The sequence below is a fragment of the Sciurus vulgaris genome (assembly GCF_902686455.1).
Source record: "Sciurus vulgaris genome assembly, chromosome: 4".
NCBI classification, from domain to species: Eukaryota; Metazoa; Chordata; class Mammalia; order Rodentia; family Sciuridae; genus Sciurus; species Sciurus vulgaris.
The window spans coordinates 106,400,252-106,418,333 of record NC_136464.1 but is presented as its reverse complement, the minus strand read 5'-3'; the positions used below and the strand labels follow the sequence as shown (position 1 = coordinate 106,418,333).

At 37.5% G+C, this 18,082-nt stretch overlaps 1 protein-coding gene across 1 annotated transcript in view; it reads right to left on the bottom strand.

The window, feature by feature from the left end:
* Positions 1–17,295, bottom strand: part of LOC306658966 (uncharacterized protein) — a gene marked incomplete at its 5' end in the record, with an annotated part of 33,038 nt that extends 15,743 nt beyond the window's left edge. Inside the window, 2 exons of the mRNA XM_079136237.1 lie at positions 11,382–12,543; positions 17,203–17,295. Of these exons, the coding sequence (XP_078992363.1) occupies positions 11,461–12,543; positions 17,203–17,295 (1,176 nt within the window). The 3' untranslated portion in view covers positions 11,382–11,460. The remainder of the gene's footprint in view (positions 1–11,381; positions 12,544–17,202) is intronic.
* Positions 17,296–18,082: the final 787 nt, after the last annotated feature.

The window sequence follows — 18,082 nt, the reverse complement described above, 5'->3', positions numbered from 1 at the left end:
GGTGAAAGACTTCTATAATGAAAACTACAGGACACTAAAGAAAGAAATTTAAAAAGACCTTAGAAGATGAAAAGATTTCCCATGCTCTTGGATAGGCAGAATTAACAATGTCAAAATGGCCATACTACCAAAAGCATTACAGGGATTTCATAAAATTCCTATTAAAATCCCAATGACATTCTTCATAGAATTAGAAAAAGCAATCATGAACTACATTTGGAAAAATAAGAGACCCAGAATAACCAAAGCACTCCTTAGCAGGAAGCAGGAAATTTTAGTGTAAAGAGGAGGCATCACAATACCAGAACTTATATTATACTACAGAGCCATAGTAACTAAAATGACAGGTATTGGAACCAAAAAAGACATGTAGACCAATGGTAAAGAAAAGAAGATACAGAGATGAACCCACTTAAGTACAGTTATCTCATGCTAGAAAAAGGCACCATAAACAACATTGGAGCAAAGATAACCTCTTCAACAAATGGTGCTGGGAAAACTGGAAATCCATATATAGCAAAATTAAATTCCTATCTCTCACCCGGCTCAAAACTCAACTCTAAGTAGATCAAAGACTTAGGCACTAGAATAGAGACCTTGCACCTAACAGAGGAAAAAGTACGCCCAACTCTTCACCATATTGGCCCTAAGATCTGACTTCCTTAACAAGACCCCTAAAACACAAGAAGTAAAATCAAGAATCAATAAATGGGATGGAATTAAACTAAAAATCTGCTTCTCAGCAAAGGTAACAATCAAGAACATGAAGATAGAGCCCACAGGAATGGGAGAAAAATTTATCACATATACCTCAAAGCATTAATCTCCAGGACATATAAAGAACTCAAAAACACCAAAAAAACAAATAGCTCAACCAATAAATGGGCTAAGAAACTGAATGGACACTTCACAGAGGAAGAAATACAATTGATCAACAAATATATGAAAAAATGTTCAACTTCTCTAGCAATTAGAGAAATGCAAATCAAAACTACACTGAGATTCCATCTCATTCCAGAAAGAATGGCAATTATCAAGAATGCAGCAACAATAAATGTAGGGCAAGGATGTGGGGGAAATGTAAACTCATATATTACTGGTAGGAATGCAAAATGGTGCAACCAGTATGGAAAGCAATATGGAGATTCCTCAGAAAACTTGGAATGGAGCCGCCAATTGACCCAGTTATCCCACTCCTAGGTTTATATCCAAAGAATTTAAAATGAGCATACAATAGTGGTCCAATCACATCAATGTTTATAGCAGCTCAAATTCACAATAGTTAAACTATGTAATCAAACTAGGTGCCCTTCAACAGATGAATGGAAAAAGAAATTATTATATATATGTAATGGAATATTACTCAGCTGTAAAGAAAATGAAATTATGGTATTTGCTAGGAAATGGATGGAGTTGGATAATGTCATGCCAAGCTAAATAAGCCAACCCCAAAGATCCAAAGGCTGAATATTTTATCTGATATAGAGATGCTAATTCACAATAAGGAGCAGGTGGGCTAGGGAAGAATAGAGGTACTTTGGATTAGACAGAGGGGAGTGAAGAACGAAGACAGGTTATAGGGATAGGAAGGCTACTGGAATGAATCAGACATTATTATCCTATGGGCACATGTGATTACACGACAGGTGTAATTTTACATCACGTAGAACCAGAAGAATGAGAAGTTATACTCCATTTACAGATGATGTGTCAAAGTTTATTCTACTATTATGTATAACTAATTAGAGAAAATATATAAATTAAAAATTACTTTTTTAATGATAACAAATATCATGCCTTCCACTTGATGTGGAAACAAAGGATCATGAGTAAGCTATTTCAGAGGCACATTGGTTTGATGGTTTGTGGTGATAAGTGTAAAACAGGTAGAAATGAGAGGAAAAGTTTTTCTCTTTATAGAAAGAAACAACGCCAGCAATACCTCTCTGTTCTCTGTAAGTATGAGTTAGACTGCTATCAACCAATATATTTTAACCTTTGTACTCATAGACACTGACTTCTTGGGATGGCAAAGTCAAACTACATGTGCTGGAGCATATCCCTCCCTTTGGGGGTAGTAATAGACACTTGGCACCCATGGGTGGCCATACCTGACTCATAACTGGATTGGCTGATGCACTTGGAAATGACTTTATATAGCAGCCTTTATACTTTCCACTTTGTCTATGACCCACCACTAAATGGTGCCTAGTAAAAAAGTTAAACAATGTAATGTAAACTGACCGGTTACTTTACTCACTTTTTTCTTAAGGAGCAAACATTGACATTGAGTTCCAGGGTGAGGCTTTAGCTAAACACACTGCTGCTATCTCCAGTAATACTCTCAGGGTCAGAATTTTACTTAATGAAGAAACTAGCCAAACACAGAAAGTGGCACTTCGGAGAAAGATGATGCTAGACATGCCAGATGCAGTAAAGGGTGGTATCTGTGCTCTGATTAAAACAAAATGTTGTGTATATGTCCCTGATAATTATCACAATCTGTCTTTGGCTCTACATAAGTTGCAAATCTATATTATAGCTTTAGAAAAACTTGGTATTGTTTCTGTTTCTCCTTTGGTACTATCTCTTCCTGCTACCTGGAGATATGTTGCATTGCCAGCTTGCCCTCACAGCAGGGCTTCTCACATTCTGTTGCTCTTTATATGACTGTTGTGAAATCTAGTTACAATATATACCATGTGTGGTTCAGATATGAGGTGTCCCTAGAAGCTCATGTGACACAGTGCAAGAATGTGTATTGATTAGAGGTGAAATGATTAGATTATGAAGTATGGCCTAATTCGTAGGTTAATCCACTGATATGAATTAACTGGATGGCAACTGTGGGCAGGTAGGATGTGAGTGAAGGAGATGGGTCACTGGGGTTATGTCTTTGGGTTTACACTTTGTCCTTGGCAAGGGAAGAGCTCTCTCTCTCTCTCTCTCTCTCTCTCTCTCTCTCTCTCTCTCTCTCTCTCTCTCTCTCTCTCTCTCTGCTTCCTGGTAGCCATGCCCTTCTGCTATGATGTTCTTTATCACCCCAGGTCTAGAGCTATGGAGTTCATCATCTATGAACTGAGAACTTGGAAACCATGAGTCAAGTAAACTTTTCTTCCTTTAATTATTTTTGTCAGATCTTTTGGTCACAGTGAAGGAAAATCTAATTAAAACATACCCTGATGTGTTCTATGAGGGACACTGTAAAAGATGTGTACCATAAGATTGTATCATCTCAAAAGCAAGTGGGGACAGTAAAACATATTTTCTTGAATGTTCCTTTTCTGTTCCCAAAAATCTAGCCACATCAAGGGAATAATGAGAATGATCCTGAGCTGGAAAATCCAGATACATATTATTTTAAAGGACACTGGTTATCTCAAAAGTGCACTGGGCACTAGAGCAAGCTAGTGTTTTCTATGGAAAGCTACTTTCTTGCATGTACACAGGGATAGCTGCTCCTTGGGATGCTGGTTGTAGGAGTAGACTAAGAAAGCTAATGTCACTGTTTCTATAGCCTAACATATAAAACCCTTCTCTTAGTGGGGACATCATGGAACTTAGGACACTGTGGAAAGGATATATGTCACTTGTCCAGCTAGCTGTCACTGGACAAAACACCATGAGACAGAGGAGGCACTGCTTAACAGATTTCCATGAGGGACTATGGTGGTACCTGCCTAACCTGTCAGCACTGAACTCTTCTTGGAGTACTCTCTGATTTCTTGTAAACTTTCCACAACAAATCACATGACTCTCATGCATTTCTGGGCACTTTTCTCAGCCCATCTGCAACCTACCTGACTGCCCTGACACACTGGACTGTGCATGAGACAAACAGCCTCCCAAATTCCAGGGTTGGTCTCTATGACCAACATAAGACAGCCAAAAAGAAGGCATATCATGTTGAGAACTTGTGTATGTTATTGTGTTAGATTTCTTTTGCTACTCTAACAAATTCCCACAACTTTAGCAGTTTAAAACAACATATGCTTATTTTACCACATTTGTACAGATCAGAAATCTGCATGAGATCAGTCAGTTGTTTCTCTGCTCTGGGTTTCTCAAGGCTAAAATCAAGATGTCAGTTAGCAGGTTTTCAGAGGGAGGTTTTGTGAAGAAACCTCTTCCAAACTCATTCATTTTGTGAACAAATACTATTTCTTGTGACTGAAAGAGGAAAATTTCTATTTCCTTCCTGTCATTTGGGGGCCACCCTTAGCTCCTAGTGGATTCTCTTCAGCCTTCGATATGGACACTTATATCTGGGAGCCAGAAATAGCACCCCAAATTTTTCTCACATTGGAACTTCTCTGACTTCTGTACCTCTCTTGCTCCAATGGAAGAGAATGTTTCTGTGCTTATGTGTCAGATTGTATATCCTTCCATGATAATCCAGAATAATTTCCCTATTTCATAACCACTAATTGATAACCTTAACAACATCTATAAATACTTTCTGCAATGAAATGTAATAAATGCATCTAGAGGATCTAGGAATTTTGGTATGGACATCTTCAGGGAGCCATTCTGGTTTTGACTGTTACCAAATAGTTTAACTTTCCTCTTCCTCTGTTTGTCTTCCACCCTGTGTCCCTCCCTCTCTCCATCTCCTTGCATCCCTCTCATCCCCTCTCTCCCTCTTTCAGACCGCTCAATGAAAAGCCACACATCATATCTTGAGCAGTTATATAAAGACACCAGTGTGGTGAGACACTGAAGATGTTTGCAAACAGCCATGGAAGCTTGGAAGTAGATCTTCAGTCTCCAACCAAGCTTTCAGATGTGCAGCACAAACAACACTGGCTACTCCCTCATAAGAGATCCTTATCCAGAACCACCTGGATGCAGTGCTTCCAGATTCCTAATGCTCAGAAACAATTTGAAATAAAAATAGCTGCTTCAAGCAGCAAAATATTAGAATAAAATTTTAAGTCAATAGATAATTGATACAATAGGACTTTTATATTTGCTGCCTCCTCATCCTTGGATTCAACCAGCCACAAAACAAAAATACTTGAAAAAAAATTGTCAATACTGAACATGTACTGTTTTGTTTTGTTTTTTTAACTCATCATCATTCTATAAACCAAACAGTGTTTAACAACTATAGATGTGGCATTTAGACTGCATTGGGTATTACAAGTAATCTGGAGATGAGGTAAAGTTATAGGAGGATAGCTCTTGCATAGGTTATACGCAAATACTCCACTTACAGGTACTGCATGGAACAAATCACATGGATTCCAAAGAACAAGGTACAGTGTTTCCTCATTGGGTGTGCATGTTTGCACATGCTTGCGTGGGTACTGGTTTGCTCACTCTGTTTTCCCTTACTTTAGTAGATACTTCAGAGGTTATTTTTTTTTTATCCTATTGTGATAGAATTTTTCTTCACCTTACCGAAGAGTCATTCTTAAATTCATTAATTTTAAAATTTTCTAATATATTAATATGTTAATTTCCTTGTTTTCTCTTATGCATTAATGAATATACTGCTCTTCCACTATTTCTATTATAGTTTATTTAAGTATAAAATCCTTTAAGGTATTTCTTTAAGAATTCTTTCCTTATCATCAGTTGCAGTTGAAAATGTAATGTCACATTTCCCTTAACTAGCCATGTTAAATTCTCTTGAATTTATTTTAGGAAATTATCATTAATTTGACAATTAAATAATTAAATCATTAAATAGTTTAACACTTTACCAGTCATTTCTAATTTAGTGTCAATAAGAACTCAGAATGTGGCACACCGATTTCAAATATATTTTTACATTAACTTTTGACCCTAGTATATTATAAGTTTATCAATTTTACAATATTCTATGAGTATTTAAATGAGTGTTTGATTTTTAGGGGACAAGTTGGGTTATGTGTGTGTTTGTGTATGAATATATCATTAGTATTTATCATATTTATAGTCAAAGAATTTTGTTTTCTCTCTTAAATCTATTGAGGATTTAGAAAATAAACTATAGCTATTTCTCTCTGTGATGGTAGTTTACTTAACGTCTCTGCAGATTTTGATATTGTCATAATGAAATTATGACATTTGATGAGTGTTATAGGGGAGACAGTGACATGTAACAGTGTTAAAGACTGTAGAGTCTGAATGAATGCATTCAAATTCCAGATCCACCACTTTCTGGTTATGTGGAAAGACAAGTTCCTTAATTTATTTCGGTCTCAGACTCTTCATTCAGAAAAAGGCTATGATGATAAAAATGGTACCTAATAGGCTACCATAAGCAGTCACATCTAAAGCACCAAGAATAACTTACCATATATTTCATGGCATATAGGAATCACATGATAAGCCTTGACTAATGGTATTTATATAATTATCTTTCTATTTATATTTCTTTGAAATATACTTTGATAATGATATTTTTACAAAATTTTTCTTTAATTGAATTTGCCTTGTATTTTGAAACTTTAGATGTCATGATAGTTAGATGGACTTTTAAATGAGCAAATCTAGTTTTTACTGACATAAAGCAAATGAATTTTAAGAAGGTTTAATATAATGACTTTCATTATAATACTTAATGCTATCACTTGTCATTTTATTTCATACTTTCATATTTATAAATTTTTAAAATCTTTTCTACACTTGCTATATGACTCTAGTTTTGTTTTCCTTCTTTTACCATAATTTATAAAATATAAATGATACTTTTGTTTAACTTGCAGTCAAGAACAAAATATTATCTATTGGTTTCTCTTTATGAAATAAGATATATATTCTGTTTTACATCTTTTTTCTACTAATTCCATAAGTTCCTCCAATTTTTTTCAGAAATCTTGGACACTTGATTCACATTATTATTTAAATCTTTTTATTCTCTTAGAGTATTTCAAATATTTTTCAAAGATAATATTTATATTTAAAATTAATATGAACTTATATTCTCATTTCCATAAACCATGTTGTTTCATTCATGTTTTTTAATTCTTAATTTCAACTAATTACTAATTAGTAAATTAATTATTATTTTAAAATATTTGGAAATATTTTATTTGGAATAATTTTAAATACATTTGAGAGAAATAAGTGTAAATTTTAGCTCTCAAGAAATTGATATATAATACCTGAGTCCCCAACAATTGAATTTTCATGGCCTTCTTTTATTTATTTAGTTTTATGTTGTATAATCTCAACTGGTTGCTCCTCTTTCAGTCTGATTTTAAATGAACTTTTTTTTCAAAATTGCCTCAGAATTTATAACTGAAGATGCATTTTTCTAATTTGGAGTAGTGAACCTTACCTTTCTTGCCATAATAATAAATTTTAAGAAGAGAGAGTAATGTTTGTAGGCTAGATCAGTATCTTGGACTGGAAGTAACTCATATGTGACTCCCGAGATACTACCAGATATATTGATTTATGCACTCATTTGTTATCTCTAGTTAGGTTCCAAGTGTCATTCTCTAGAGGGCACTTCAGTAATGTTAACTACTGAAGATGCAAAACAGCAAACACACATTCTACCAGTTTTGAATGTGTGAAGAGCCTTGTTGACTCTACAGTACACTACTTGAAAATTTTTTTTCAATATGGTCAGGGAGATATTAATCCATTTGAATCTTCATTTGCTATTGGCACAAACTCCTGGAGATGAGATGGCCACAGAATATAGGCAACCCTCTCTAATTATCTAAAATGATATTGAACATTTTTGTTGTTATAGTCCTATTCTACTACCTAGTACAATAAAGTCTTGGAACAGAGGTCATTTATAGGATACTACAATTAATAGAAATTTAAGGATTAAATCAGAGTAAATTATTTTTACTACAACTACATGGAATTTTTTAGTAACAAAGTTGCTTAATATTTGATATCAGAAAATAGCATTAATTAAATACCTAGTGTATGTAAAACATGATAAATAATTAGAAGGCATGCCTTAAGTAAAGTCTGTTGTTAATCAGCATAGACCTATGTAATATAATTAATTAATATATCTGAATAAACAGAAAATAGGAGTCATCCTTTGGTATCCATTGTGGGACACATGCCTAACTAATTCCCAAGAAAACCATAAGCTTTCATCACTGTCTAGTCTGTAGGCTCTGCATAGTCAGAAGCAAAGGCTGAGACAGTTTTAAATGAGTTGGTTAAACCTTAAAGGAGTGATCAGCAGTCAGTCTTCAAATACTAAGAGTGTTGTTTTTTGTTTCTTTGGCTGTATTGTTCCCCTGTGTTTTTATTTTATTTTTGTTTTCTTAAGTTCCTGAACAAAATTCAAAGTATTGTCTGTCAAAACGCTAGTTGGATACAAGGTAAAGGAAATAAATGAAACAAGATGGACGTCAGCAAGAGAGTGAAAAGATAATCCACAGACTAGAAGAAAATATTTGTGAGCCATATATCTCATAAAGAATTATACAGTTATATCCAGAAAATACAGGGCACTTTAACAACTCAATAACATAAAGACAATCTACATTTAAAATGGAAAAAAAGACTTTGTGATGATTTATTTTTTGTGTTATCTTGACTACTATAGTGTGTCCAAACATCTGATAAATCATTATTTCTGGGTCTTTCTATGAGGGTGTTTCTGGAAGACTGGAATTTGAGTTCATAGACTTGTTTTGTTAAATCAAGTGGGCATCATCAAACTTGCTAAGGGTCTAAATAAAGCAAAAAGAAAAAAGGGCAAATTTGCTCTTTACCTGAGGTTGAACAGCCTTCTTTTCCTGCTTTCAGATATTAGAGCTGTTGGTTTTCAGGACCCTGACTTTAGAATGGAGTTTTATTTCACCATCTTTTCTGTGCATGAAACTTGAAGAAAGCAGATCATGGGCTTCTCAGCCTCCATAGTTGTGTGAGCCAATCCCCCATTAAAAACTCTCTTTATATATTTTCATATATCTCATTTTAGTTTTGTTTCTCTTATTAATACAGATACAAACAGACATTTCTCCAAAGAAGATATGCAAATGGCATCAAGCATACAGAAAAATTTTTATTGTCAGTCATCAGGAAAAAACAATTAACAAACAAAATGAGATCCTTCTTCACACCTACTAGAATGACTGTTTAAAAAAAAAAAAACAAGAAAATAGCATGTGTTGGAATGGATGTTGAGAAACTGGAATTCTCATACATTGCTGGTAGGAATATAGAGTAATATAAACATCATGAAAAATATTTAGGGTTTCTTAAAAAGTTTAACATGTATCTATTTGAATCCCTGCTTTCAAATCTTTGGAGTGTACTCCTAGAAGTGGAATTGCTGAACTATATAGCAATTCTACGCTTAACTTTTTCTTAATGTACAGTTTTTGCTTGGGGTGACAAAAGATTTTGAAATAGATTCTTCTTATGCTCCTATAAAATTGCAAATGTAATTAATGCTGCTGAAAATTACAAAATGGAAATGGTTAAAATAACTAATTTTATGCTATATGCTATAAATATTTTACTATTATAAAAATATAATTAACATTATGTTCAAGTAGAATAGTACTTATACAATCAGAAGTTGGAAGATATATTTCTAAGGACCTTATACTTCAGTTTCAAATATATGAATATTTCAAAAATAATTATTTTAAGAAGAGTTTAACATATATCATTCATCCAACATGAAGGTAAAAAAATAATTAGCAAAATGCAATTTCTACTAATGATGCAATGGTTACATTTTAAAATGAACTTCAATACATTCTGAGATTTAAAATATCAACCTAATTTTTCTTGAAAATTGCTAATTATCACCTAAAATTTATCAAAATACCATTTTAAAATAAACTCAGAAGTTTGGAGAAAGAATGTTAGATAGGATCACTATCCAATTATTTCATTTATATTGAAGTATAAAATGAAATGAAACATATACCTGTTTATATATATATATATATGCATATATATAACATATAATGAAATATGTATATGTATATATTACATTATCATTGAAAAAATCCTAATTACTTTCTTTGGTATCTAAACAAGTATGACATTAATATGATTAGTGTAAGAAAACTGTAGTTATGCTTAATGAAAAGTAGGCCAATTCTGTCAATATTATGAGCAAAAGTTGTAATTATATAAACTAAATGGGCAAATGCTTTCTTTCTACCAAACCATTCAGCACATGTATTGTTGAGCATTAACTCTGTATGATGAACTTATACATGTAATACTATGTAAATTATCTCTGTTCATCCATATGCTTGGACGAAGGACATGTACAAGTTATTTCATGAGACCAGGGTGCAGTTTTTCCTAAAGCATTGTGCCTCGGGACCCATGTCCAGCCATTTTCATCAATCATATACTATTACACAGTCATAGTATTACTTGACTAATAATATCTCACTACTGCTGAGGTCTGAATGCTTGTATCCCCCACATTTCATAGGTTGAAGCCTATTTTTCTTTCTCTCTCTCTCTCTCTCTCTCTCTCTCTCTCTCTCTCTCTCTCTCTCTCTCTTTCTTTCTTTTTTCCCCCCATTGGGAAGCTTTGAGATGGCACGTGTTGATGCTCAAGAATAACTGCTGCTTGATTGTGAGGACGGACTGTTGAGCCAGTGGGGGCTCCAGGTGCTGGACCTCTCGCCCCGGGAGAGGCAGCCCGGGGTCTGGGGGGCTGGAGCAGCGTCCTCTCGCTCTTCCATCCCATCAGCCTGCTCTCCAGACCACACCCATCCAGGCAGGTGCACGTCCCTGTGTGGTCCCAGGCGGTGCTGGTGTTGGCGAAGGAGCCCTGGCTTGGAGTGGCATGCCCAGCCTGGCTCCGCTCCCGTGGGCGAGACTCCGAGCTGCTGTGGCCTTGCTGGCCGCCGAGCGGGGAGAACAAGCTGGTCTCCGAGGTGACAGGGCCTGTCATGCAGTGGGGGTGCTGGGTGCATGGAGGTGTCCCTCTGTCCCTCAGCGTCACTAGTCAGGTCCTCAAGGGGAGGCACCAGTGTAAGTCTCTGTCCCGTGTCCCCTCTCACAGTGGGAACTTTGTGCCCGTGCTGGTGACCCCTGTGCCCATGGCCCCTTATCCTCTCCTGGTCTAGACCAAGGGGACAGGTGATTCTTCGTCACACCTGGCTTACAGGACGGAAGGGTCCTCAGAGGCGCGACCTGGCACTGCCGTGGCCTGACCGTCTGGCCTCGCCCAGACCCGCTGGTGCAGGTCAGCGGCCGGAGTCACATGACAAACCCTCTACCGAGGGCTTCGTTTTGCAGGCTGGGGTGGAACCGGGTCCTCGCCCCGCCACGTCCCCACCTGGCAAACGCTGTTTTATAAGCGGGAGGAGCGCACTCTGAAACAGCAGGGGACGTGGCGGAGACGAGCCCGCAGGGCCGAGTGTCATGATTACCGGGGACTGTGTTTAGCTGTGTGTGCTAGATTTTTTTTTTTTTAAATGGGGTCTCACCAGGTGGCACAGGCTGGCTTCAAGATCCAGGGCAGAGTGGTCCTCCTGCCTCGGCCTCCAGCGTAGCTGACTCCAGGTGTCACTGTGCGGTAGGAATTTTCAGCACCATTTTAATCTTAGGGGACCGTGGTCTTCTCTGTGGCCCGCTGTGCTTGGAGATGTCACGATGTGGCACGTGACGGTAGCTGCTTTGGGCCCTCCACCCCAGTCTCGCGGCCGCGTGGAGGCTCAGCGCTGGGGAACCTGCGGTGGATGGGTCCTGTCTGTCTGTGATTGGCTGGTGATGTCTGTCAGCGCAGACATGAGTGGTGCTCGCGCAGCCTGCGGTCATCATCTGCTGTCTCAGGGCTCCGGCGACTTGCGAATCGGAAGTCTCTCCTCTGAGCCAGGAGAGCGCGGTGGAGGAGCTAGGAAGCCCAGGCCCGGCCGTGGCCGCAGAGAGCTTGCGGTCTCCCGGCGCTGGGCCCTGGCCACGTCTGGCTGCTTTCGCTCTCTGGCCTCTTCCTCTGGCGTCCACGCGTCTTTCGCTCCACAGCTGTTTTGCTCCCAGCAGCCGCTGTGCGCGCTCGGCCCGCCTCCCAGGAGCAGGCGGGAATGCTACAGGAGGCAAGTCGCCAAGCGCTGCATGCGGGGCAGCCGGGGTTCTGCGGAGGTCGGCACACCTCCATTCGCTCCCGGAGTTGGAGCGAGGTCCGGATGCCCCGGGCAAGTGGGCTTCTGGGTCGGGTAACCCGCTGCCCGCGCTGAGGTCCAGGTGCAGCTCAGTGAGAGAAGCCGCTTTCTGATTGGCCCCACTGTCGCCTCTGGACTTGTAGCTCTGTGAACAAAGAAGTCTTGGCCTGTGGTGGCATGGGGAGGGGCACAGCACTGGGCTGAACCCCACTGGGTCCCACCAGCCAGGCCTGTCTCCTCGACACCCGGGGCAGAAGAGGGTGGGAGCAATGTTTACTGAGCACCTACTGTATGCCAGGCCCTGCACTGTGGTGTTTTCTCCTTTAATCTTGACAGCAGGTGCATCCAGTGGGTGGCCGGAGCCCCAGACCGGGGCCTGGCTCCTCCATATGCAGCACAATGACCGTGGGTGGATGGCGCTGTTTTTGAACTTCAGCTTCTCGGTGTGGCAGGGGCACCATAGTCCCCTGCTGTGTGCGGAGGGCTTTTCCTAGATGGGGGCCTTCATTCCTAGCAGAGGTTCCTGTTCACCTCAAGCAGGTGCAGGTAGATCTGGCTCCTGGCTGGCGGGGGTGCCACGGTGTCCACCCTGCACATAGGCAGGCGTGTATGGTTTTGAGACAAGAGTCGTGCCACCTAAAGTCGACCGTTTCCAAGGGCACCAGCTCTGATACTATCTTTGATAGTAGTCAAGTTTTGAAGAAGGGTATGATACTTGATGTAGCAAACTGGGTCTTGCTGCCCAGTTATGCCACAAATTCTAATAATATGGGGAAGAATGACGGAGAAAAAGCAGTATAATGTTCCATTTTCAATGTAAATCATAAATCATGTTCTCCAGTAGAAGGAAAATATTGAAATTAATACTCTAGCTAGGTAATAAGAAAATCTTTAAGTCTTTAGTTAAGTAGAAATTCATACAAAAAAAATGCATTAGTTTCTTTACTAAACCCCCAACAAAATCTGTTATAGATTAAAAATGGGGCCTGCTATTGAGGTTGAATGATCACATGGTCAGTTTGGCCTCTTTGGTCTATAACGCTTGAAGCATTTTTAACTGGACTGATTTTTTTTTTTTTTTCCAAATGAAGGATTTCTCTTTTTTTAAAATTCTTTTAGTTATATATGACACTAGAGTATATTCTGATATATTTATACAAACATGGCATACATCTTATTCCAATTAGGATACCAGTCCTGTGGATGTGGATGATGTAGAGATTCACTGTGATATATTTACATATGTATGTAAGAAAGTTGTATCAGTTTCATTCTACTGTCTTTCTTATTCCTGTCCTTCCTCCCTTCCCATCATTTCCCTTTGTCTAATCTACTGAACTCCTATTCTTCTCTTTCACCCGACAGCCCATGTTTTGTGTTAACATCCACATATCAGAGAGAACATTTGGCCTTTGGTTTTGGGGATTGGCTTCTTTCCCTTAGTATGTATGATAGTCTCCAGATCCATTCATTTACCAGCAAGTGTCAAATGTCATAAAGTCATTCTGTATTATGGCTAATATTCCATTGTGTATATATACCTCATTTTCTTTATTCATTCATCTGTTGAAGGGTGCCTAGGTTGTTTTCATAGCTTAGTACTTACGAATTGAGCTGCAGTAAAGGTTGATGTGACTGTGCCACTGAAGTTTCCTGATTTTAAGTCCTTTGGGTATAACCAAGGAGTGGGATAGCTGAGTCAAATTGTTGCTTCATTCTAAGTTTTCTGAGGAATCTCCATACTGCTTTCCAGAGTGGATTCATAATTTGCAATCCCACCAGCAATGTATAAGTGTGCCTTTTTCCCCACATCCTCGCCAACATTTTTTGTTACTTGTATTCCTGATCATTGCCATTCTGACTGGAATGAGATGGAATTGCAGTGTAGTTTTAATTTGCATTTCTCTAATTGCTAGAGGTGCTGAATATTTTTCATATATTCATAGATAGATTATGTTTCTTCCTCTGTAAAATCTCTGTTCAGTTCCTTAGCCCATATATTGATTGAATTATTTGTTGTTTTTTTTTTTTTTGTTTTTTTGGTTTTTTTTTTTTTTGCCAGTTTTTTTAGTTCTTTATATATCCTGGAGAGTAATGCTCGGTCTGAGATGCAGGTGGCAAAGATTTCTCCCATTCCGTAGGCTGTCTCTTCATGCTCTTGAGTGTATCATTTCCTGTGAAGAAGTTTTTCATTTGATACCATCCCATTTATTGATTTTTGTGCTTAGGAGTCTTTTTGAGAAAGTGAGTTTATAAGCTGACTGATGGAGTATTGGGCCTACATTTTCTCTTAGTAGGTGTAGGGTTTCTGGTCTAATGCCTAACTAGATCTTTGATCCACTTTGAGTTGAGTTTTGTGCAGGGTGAGAGATAGGGGTTAATTCTCATTCTGTTACATATGGATTTCCAGTTTTCCTAGCACCACTTGTTGAAGAGGCTATCTTTTCTCCAAAGTATGTTTATGGTACCTTTGTGTAGTATGAGATAAAATATCTTCTGTTAGACACAAGAATTTAAAAATATACCATGAGAAAATAAAGAGGATTACATTTCATACAGTATTAGTTTGTGTTCTTTAGAGAAACAGAACCAAATTTTATATATGTATAAAATAACAAATTGGTTCCTGGTAGAGGGAGTCTCTGAAGTCCCAGGTCTTCAGACAGTGAGCTGGAGATTTATGAGAGCTGATGCTCTACTTGGAGTTCAATTCCAAAGATATTTTGAGAAATGTCTCGCAAAGTTATTATGCACACAAACTACCTGAGAACCAGAAGAGCTAATGGTATGTTCAAGTCAGGAAAACAAGTCCAATGACCTGGCTGGCTTGGAATCAGCCAGGAAGAGTGTGGATTCCCACTTACTCAACCATTTAGTTCCACTTAAGGCTTCAGTGGATTGGGTGAGCCCTTCCCATATTGGGGAGGGCAATCAGCTTTACTCAGTTTACCAATTCAAAGGTTAATCTCACTGAGAAACAACCTCACACACATATACTCAGAATAATGTTTAATAAAATGCTCAGATACCCTGTGACTCAGTAAAAATTGGCATAAATTTACCTATCCCACATGGAAAGTGGTACAAGAGATTCATATTAGGCATAAATTGAAAGAGTCATGTCTAGACTAAATGATCCTTAGAAATTAAATTTAAAAATAGTCAACTGAATAGAAAATCAGGAAAAGTACTTGATAAGAGAGACATTCAAATTGGCAATAAATGTTATTTTACAAAAAATCATGATATGAAAAAGTGCTCAACCCCATTAGTAATTCAGGAATTCAAAAATTAAACCACAATGAGAGAATGAAAAATCCAATTGGAAATGTGTGCCCTGTGACAGCTTCTTGATGCTTGATAAATCCTAAAGTTTTGTTCATTATAATTTAATTAATAAGAATCATACAGGCAAATAGGATATCACCTAGGTACATCCATGTGCCTAGAGATACATGAAATTATATATATGAATTCATTTTTAAAAGTATGTTTTATATCTAACATAGTTATCTTTATTTTTTACACAATTATTTTCAATTTTTATTTTTATTTTTTATTTTATTTGCTCTTTTTAGTTATATGTGACAGTAGAATATATTTTGACATATCATATAAACATGGAGTATAACTTCCCATTTTTGCAGTTGTACAAGATATGGATTTATACTGGTCATGCATTCACATGTGAACATAGGAAAGTTATGTCTGATTCATTTTACTGTATTTCCCATTCCCATCCACCCTCTCTTCCCACCACTCCCCCCTGTCCAATCAGGTAAAGCTCCAGTACACCGCCCCCCCCCCCCCCCCCCCCCCCCCCCGTCCCCCATGTATTGTGAGTTATCATCTGTGTATCAGAGAGAATACTGAGTCTTTGGTGTTTTGGAATTGGCTTATTTCACTTACCATGAGCGTCTCCAGTTCCGTTCATTTACCAGCAAAAGCCATAATTTCATTCTTCATTATGGCTAAGTAATATTCCATTGTGTATATGTACCACAGTGTCTTTTTTAATTTGTTTTTTTTTTTTTAGTTATGCATGACAGAATGTATTTTGACATATTATACATTCATGAAATATAATTTTCCATTTTTTTGGTACATGGTATGGAGTTACATTGGTCATGTATTCATATATGAATACAGGAAAGTTACATTTGATTCATTCTATTATCCTTGACATTTCCAGCCTTCCTCTCTTTCCCCCAACCCCCCTACCCAATCCAGTGAACCTTCACTTCTCCCTACCCCACACCTATTGTGAGTCAGCATCTGCAAATCAGAATATTCAGCCTTTGGTTTTTTGGGATTGGCTTATTTCATTTATCACAATAGCCTCCAGCTTGACCCATTTGCTGACAAATGCCATAATTTTATTCTTCTTTTTAGCTTTGTAAAATTCCCTTGTGTGTGTATACCACATTTTCTTTATGCATTCCATCTGTTGAAGGGTACCTACGTTGGTTCTAAAGCTAGCTATTGTGAATTAAGCTGCTATAAACATTAATGTGGCTCCATCACTATAGATGCTGATTTTAAGTTCCCTGGGTCTATGCCAAGAAATGGGATAACTGGATCAAATGGTGGTTCCAATTCAAAATTTTCTGAAGAATCTCCATACTGCATGCCAGAGTAGTTGCACCAATTTGCAGCCCCAACAGCAATGTTAGAGTGTACCCCCTTTCCCAACATCCTCACCAACAATTATTGTTACTTATATTCTTGATTGTTGCCATTCTGACTGGAGTGAGATGGAATCTCAGTGTAGTTTTAATTTGAGTTTCTGTAATTGCTAGAGCTGTTGAACATTTTTTTCATATATTTGTTGAACACTCATATTTCTTCTTCTGTGAAATATCTTTTCAGTTCCTTTGACCACTTATTGATTGAGTTATTTGCTTTGTTTTGGCATTAAGTTTCTTGAGTTCTTTGTATATCTTGGACATTAATCTGTACCTGTGGTACACGTGGCAAAGATTTTCTCCCATTCTCTAGGCTCTCTCTTCATGTTCTTGATTGTTTCCTTTGCTGTGAAGAAAATATTTAGTCTGATACCATCCCATTTATTATCTTCTAATATCAAGGTGGACCACAATAAGACTAGGAAAGAGAGATGTCTCTCAAATTCAATATGTACATGACCTACCTGGCAATTTTTGAAGTATATTTTATAACTGATCTTGTAGTTCTGGTGTGGAACTTCATATTTTGCACCTAAAAACCTCACAGGTGAAGTCATGTAGCTACTGCTAGTGGGTGAACCATACTTTAAGAGCAAAGGTGCAAAGTAGTTTCCCTGTGTTAGTCAAGCAAAGGATAACTGCAGACATCTGAGTGTGGTCAAGATTTATAAACACTTGAGGAATCCCAGTTCCTGGTCATTTCCTGTTTCATGTGGCTACTGTGTTTTGGAATCTGGTATGATGTAGACCTCTGTACTATTAGGTGGGTCCTTCTTCCTTTCTCAGTTGTTTTGAAATTCTTCTGGACTTGAACCAGGTACAAATAAAAACTATCTTTGGATAATGATGAAAACAAACAAACAAACAAAAACAAAGGATTTCACTTTCTTTTAGGATTCTAATAAACCTTCTGGGAATTAGAAGACTGAGAAATTTTAAAACACTTTTTTTTAGCTAGGTTTACGTTCCACAAAGGTTGAATAAATGTGGAAATCTTTCATCTTCAGCTTTCTATACTAAGATGAATATTACTTTATAATTAAAAGCATAATAACAAAATACATTCTCCTTAAATAAAGATTAACCAGGGACAAATTAAGATGATTTCTGTAGTTATGCCTAGACTTCAATATTTGTGTATCTAACTAAACTTTATCTTCTATGATCAGAATGTATTTGTGATCTAATATGTTGATAATCCAGTTTGTGACAAATTTTATGAATAACTGAGTAAGGTGGTCACCAAGCACTTATTATACACAAAATTCAGAAGGAAAGTAAAGAAAAATATGAATGAAATTTTAACACTGAAATTAGCTATATATTGTGGAAGCAAACATGCAT